At 38.0% G+C, this 5,317-nt stretch overlaps 2 protein-coding genes across 2 annotated transcripts; one reads left to right on the plus strand and one right to left on the minus strand.

The window, feature by feature from the left end:
• Positions 1–77: 77 nt before the first annotated feature.
• On the plus strand, positions 78–1,305 carry Prosbeta7 (proteasome subunit beta type-4). Its single transcript, XM_065475716.1, has 5 exons — positions 78–256; positions 399–605; positions 662–1,007; positions 1,068–1,156; positions 1,223–1,305. Exons 1-5 carry the CDS (start codon positions 102–104, stop codon positions 1,230–1,232), a joined length of 807 nt encoding a protein of 268 aa, XP_065331788.1. The 5' UTR covers positions 78–101; the 3' UTR covers positions 1,233–1,305.
• Positions 1,304–3,132, minus strand: LOC135934159 (uncharacterized). Its single transcript, XM_065475701.1, has 7 exons — positions 2,938–3,132; positions 2,758–2,872; positions 2,533–2,700; positions 2,166–2,475; positions 1,904–2,106; positions 1,679–1,848; positions 1,304–1,620 (listed from the first exon to the last, which is right to left on the minus strand). The coding sequence occupies exons 1-7, from the start codon at positions 2,995–2,997 to the stop codon at positions 1,345–1,347; spliced, it is 1,302 nt and encodes a 433-aa protein (XP_065331773.1). The 5' UTR covers positions 2,998–3,132; the 3' UTR covers positions 1,304–1,344.
• Positions 3,133–5,317: the final 2,185 nt, after the last annotated feature.

Genomic DNA, 5,317 nt, shown 5'->3' on the forward strand with positions numbered 1-5,317 from the left:
GCGCTCTTGGATCACAGAGGCGATGTCAGCCAATGAAGTATTTAGTTGCAGTCAGAAAACGCAAAGATTGACGCAAACAGCAGCACATTCGCTTCGAAAGGATGACAAAGCGAGTAAATACAACAAAAATGGCTCAGTTCGGCTCAGATGCATTTGCGGCTAAAAGTTTTTGGCATAATGGGCCAGCTCCAGGCGCTTTTTACAACTTCCCTAACATGCGGAGTTCATCAGGTGAAGAGGAGATGCAGAGATCCCAGTAAGATTCCCTATTTTTACTAGAATTACGCTGTAATCGTTGAATTGAAAGACCCCCATCTCTCACCGGCATGAGATTTATCATTTTCTCAATTTCACATGAATATTATTTAAAAATTTAAACATACATACTTATTTTACAGGACGCCCATCACTACAGGCACGTCTGTTCTGGGCCTGAAATTTGAGAATGGCGTCATCATATGCGCCGATACCCTTGGCTCCTATGGCTCACTCGCCAGGTTCCGTGACTGCCAGCGAGTAATGAAAGTCAACAACAACATCGCCGTCGGAGTTGGTGGCGACTATGCTGACTTCCAGTATCTCAAGAGGGTCATTGATCAAAAGATGTAATATTGATCCCTCTGAATTAACAAAATTATTAAATATTATGAAACCTTGACAGAATGGACGAACATATTGCCGATGATGGATTCGCCTTGAAGCCAAAGGCCCTGTATACATGGCTCACTAGAGTGATGTACAACAGAAGGAACAAGTTTGATCCCCTTTGGAACAACTATGTTGTTGGTGGGATGCAAGAAGGCGTTCCATTCCTAGGCGCTGTTGACCTCCGTGGAATGGCGTATCAGGACAGGCACATTGCAACCGGCTATGGCTCGTACATTGCACTGCCTCTGCTCAGAGATGCAGCTGAGAAGAATCCCAACATGAGTCTGCAGCAGGCTAAGGAAATCATGGAAAAGTGCCTGGAAGTCCTGTACTACCGTGACGCACGCTCTTTCCCTAAAGTAAGATCCAATGAAACACGAATTTGGCTTTGAAGTTAAGCTTTAACACCTTTCCCTCAGTATCAAATGGCTATTGTGACTGCTGAAGGAGTGACTGTCTCTGATGTTCTGGAGGTTAAGTCCAACTGGGAAGTGGCCCACATGATCAGGTAAAATTATAAACATATTTTGTTTAGTGGAATTATATTCTGATTACTTTTTTGTTTTCTTTTCAGTGGATTCTGAACATTATAATTAAGGTAATATTCCCATCTTAATTTGATAAATTTGGTTAAATAAATAAAACAAGTTGTAAGTATTCTACTCTCTGATTTATTCATGCCAATGACTAAGCAATTTATTTATTTTTCTTTCTGTGCGTGGCAATGGAAGGTGAAATACGCTTTGAAGTGTCCACTTCATTTCCAGCATGAAAGTGCATATTTCTAAGCACGTTGAAAGCTAAAAACGTTAATGACGCTATTACAGCAATGTACTCGGCCCTGTTTTTAAATGGTGTTCCACATATTGTGTACCAAGATGCAAAGTTGGATGGTGGCTTATTGATGCAGTGGAAATCAAAGTAATCCTCATCATAATCCTCCAAGCATAGATATTTTCGCTTCTGGAGAACCTAAATGCAAAATGAATATGTAGTGTTTTAACTCAAATTTATTATATTACTAAATTACCATTCCAAACGCAGTATTTACTGGCAATGTTTCTTTGCATGGACCAACGGGTTCATGGAGACCGCTTGCGACTTCATCTTCAGGGTTGAAGAAAATGGTCATTGCGAGAAACGAAGCGTAGTGAAAAATCAGATGAATGAGTAGTATCCAACTCTTTCCCAAGGAATGAACTGAATTATTAAATATATATAAAGTACTGTCCTATAATGCAATCAAGTAACTTACCTTTTGGCTTAGCATCAGGGGGAGCTTTTCTGTCTCCAGACCAAGCAAAAGCTAAGAAAATGGAAAATAGAATGAAGTATGTCACTTCCGAGTGTATTCCGTAAATGTCATGCAGAGGGTGATAAAGCGGCAGAAACAGAAGAACACCTCCTGGCATTCCGAGTAAACTTGCAATGACTGTTGTACCAAGCTCGTACGAGAAGCTGAAAATTTGAATATGAAGCTAATCTGGCGAGAGAAAAGCAGATATTTCAGCGCATGCCTCTTTGACTTCCATTTATTTTCAATTCCATCATTGCACCCTTTTATCCACCGTCGGAAACCGTGGAACCAGAAGGTAAACGAGGCGGCAAAACAGGAGTGGAAGTAGTACGAGTTCCAAGGCACCCAGTAATGCCTGTCATATATGTTGGGGTCTGTGTCGTGCCAAGTCCAGTGGATGAACTTAACAGACACAATGTCGTAGGGAATGTCGATGAGAACCACTGTCAACCCAACAGCGAAAGGCTCGGCCCACTTCGGAAGGCGCAACTTGGATACAGCGACAGAAGCTTGGTAGAGGAAGCTTGGATCTGCATTTATATTCATTTAAATTCCGCTCTTTCGGAAGCTTGTTTTAAAGCCAATACATAGACACGAGATATGGAGTGGAAGTCTCCGGCCTAACAGCATCACAGGCGTTTGAGAGTGCCAAAAGTTGTCAATGTCCGGCATCCAATATGCTGCCATCTCCACGACTAATCCGTGCAGCATTATGCCCAGCCACAAATATGGCATTCTGCCTCCAGAACGAACAGCTTACAATTACATTTCATAGATTAGTTGAATTAAAAATCGAAAAATGATAGATATACCATGAATGAAAGTGCATATTCCTCCAAGTAGAAAAGAAACCTGGGAAATCAGATAAGTTGGCTGAACGTCCCAATGTGGCCTGGGATCCTCAACGTGGATAAACCAATCTAGGAACTGAGGATGAGAAAATTATAATTCAGTCAGTTTTGATACATATATTATCATAACGAAATAAATACCCCATCAAATGTAAATTCAGTGAATTCTTTTCCAATAAGTGATAAAGCCGTTCTACCCATGGTGCCGGCTGCTGCTATTTTGGGACTAACAGGTGTCTCTGATTTCTGCTCGTCCGCCTATCAAGACCAAAGTCCCCACTGTTTCAATGCCAACATAACGTCAAAAACGACACAGAATCAATGATAAGCAAAGGATTGATTGAACTGAAACCACGTGTGTACTATCTTTTTATCTTTATTCAACAAAAACTTCAGAAAATCACAATCTCTTGTCAAAACCTACACAACTACATTAAACTGAAATTAAAAAAAATTGAGCTTCCGTAGCATGATCTATTTGCTCCTGACAGCAGGGTGTCTTAAACGCATGCAGCCTGCTGAAAGCATTATAGGTGAAAAAGCCGTGCTTCTAAGATAATAATGTGTCTGAATAAGAGCTCTGGGCGTAGGTTTAGAGATCTGTGAGCACTCGTCATTGGTGTAAAATCTACCCCCCGTGAAGTAATTTTATAATTGATGTGATAAAAGCGTAGTTCATATTGTAAATGAATTTTGGATTATAGGAGACTATATGATTTTCATATGGAATAAGTCCTTGGAAGCAGCCCAATCACGCAACGACTCAAAAATAACTAAAGCAATTAAGAAGAAAAATTGAATGTAATTTTTGAAACGAAAAGGTTTTAATGAGTTTTATGAAATCACCCCTTTTTTCAAATTAAACAGCTTACTGTTACAGACTAGAATGTCAATCTACTTGAGAAGCTAGAGAAATAAAAAAAATGCATTGCCATCTTATATTTAGTTTATAAGTATAGGCATGCTGCGATATTTGTGTGTTCAACAGGTTGCCTACGTCTCAGTCAGTATGGATAAATTAGTCCGATATTCCCAATTTATTTAAAGCACTTGTCTTATTTTAACTTATAGGTAAAAACAACCATATCAAAATAGCCACAATGTTTCAGCTTTCTCCAAGGAATTTAGCAGCACCAAAAAAAACTGATTTTGGTCTGCGTGTCAACTGCTTATTGAGTCTCTCTGGAAGAGTTTGTTGGTTATCACATGGAGTTACTCGATCTTTTTCTCACATTAAAGGAGGATTATTGTCCATCCCCTACGTTAGAAACCTTTTGGATGTTTGTTATTTATGCTATGTTTAACCCGAAAAAAAAAACTAAAATGGTCAACGTCCAATGCAGTTTCGAGCTGATGATGTGTTTAATTAATTGATAAAGAGTTAAATTGTTTGATAATTATCATAATTAAAATGGTGACGACACTATAACTGCATGATCTAAAAGCGCAAACAATCTTAAATTCTTAGTGGGCTGCACCAGATATTCACTTTATCTAAAAATGTGCTGAGATTCTTTCTGTATATTTATTTAAATAAAATAAAGACTATTCAGTACTAATATTACAGGAATGTATATATGCATTTTATTGTTTGTATTTAAGATTTTATTAATATTTACAGAATTTGAGCAAACGTGGCATGAATATATATACATGCTAAACTGTAATACAAAAAAGAATAAATAGGTAATAATGACTAAAACAAGTAACTACTAATTTTTATTAGCAACTAAAATCTATTCGAATTCTTACTTAGATTCTACGCATCTGTATGATATTCTGGCAGCAAGTGGCTGCCATGTGACGTCCGATCCACAAGCTTCTGCTCCTCATATTCATCATAATGATGTTTTGCAAAGTTATCAACCAAGCGTAGAATTTCTACCGCCTTTGTTGGACCCCACTTCTTGTACACCTAATTTAAACACATTATTTATATCTTCATAAAAACGACCTGTTAGTATAGCTCACCGGCTGGAGCAGATTTTCAACTCCGTTTTTCAGGATGCTGTAAACATTGGCAGCGTTTTTTATCAATTGTAATCGCTGCTCGTCAGGGAATAGACGAAACTCCGTAAAAAATGTTACATCAGCTTGGCTTATATCTTTCTGCCTCCAGCCTTCGCACATTTCGTCCAACTTTCTTGAAAATGCCGGAAGTGAATGATATTTAAATATATACTCGGTTTTCCGAACTGCCGCAACCTCTTCAGTTATATTTACGAAAAATCTTTTCACTTGATCTTTATCTACCTGTAAATAAAAGAAAATTTAATTTCCAAGTTTAAATTAGAACCAAAATTTTCTGAACCAGAGCATATGCCTTGTAGTTTTAATTTATAAGTGAACGACACATTGAGAACAGACTTAAAATAAAATCTAAAGAAGAAGCATGCAACAGAACGATTCTCCACCGCTGACTGAGTATTTAGAAAAATTGAGTGAAAGAAACTTTTTGATTTCTGCTATAATAAAATTTTAATTTACCTGTGCTTCATTGAGAAGCTCAAAGATTTCTAGG

This window comes from Cloeon dipterum, chromosome 1, assembly GCF_949628265.1.
Source record: "Cloeon dipterum chromosome 1, ieCloDipt1.1, whole genome shotgun sequence".
NCBI classification, from domain to species: Eukaryota; Metazoa; Arthropoda; class Insecta; order Ephemeroptera; family Baetidae; genus Cloeon; species Cloeon dipterum.

Excerpts from the sequence above, each read along its gene's own strand:
- Prosbeta7 (XM_065475716.1), top strand. The coding sequence starts at position 102 with ATGACAAAGCGAGTAAATACAACAAAAATGGCTCAGTTCGGCTCAGAT. Across the intron at positions 257-398 it reads GAGGAGATGCAGAGATCCCA|GACGCCCATCACTACAGGCA; the intron begins GTAAGATTCCCT and ends CTTATTTTACAG. Across the intron at positions 1,008-1,067 it reads ACGCACGCTCTTTCCCTAAA|TATCAAATGGCTATTGTGAC; the intron begins GTAAGATCCAAT and ends CCTTTCCCTCAG.
- LOC135934159 (XM_065475701.1), bottom strand. The coding sequence starts at position 2,997 with ATGGGTAGAACGGCTTTATCACTTATTGGAAAAGAATTCACTGAATTT. Across the intron at positions 2,873-2,937 it reads CTGAATTTACATTTGATGGG|TTCCTAGATTGGTTTATCCA; the intron begins GTATTTATTTCG and ends TCTCATCCTCAG. Across the intron at positions 2,107-2,165 it reads AATAAATGGAAGTCAAAGAG|CTTCTCGTACGAGCTTGGTA; the intron begins GCATGCGCTGAA and ends TCAAATTTTCAG.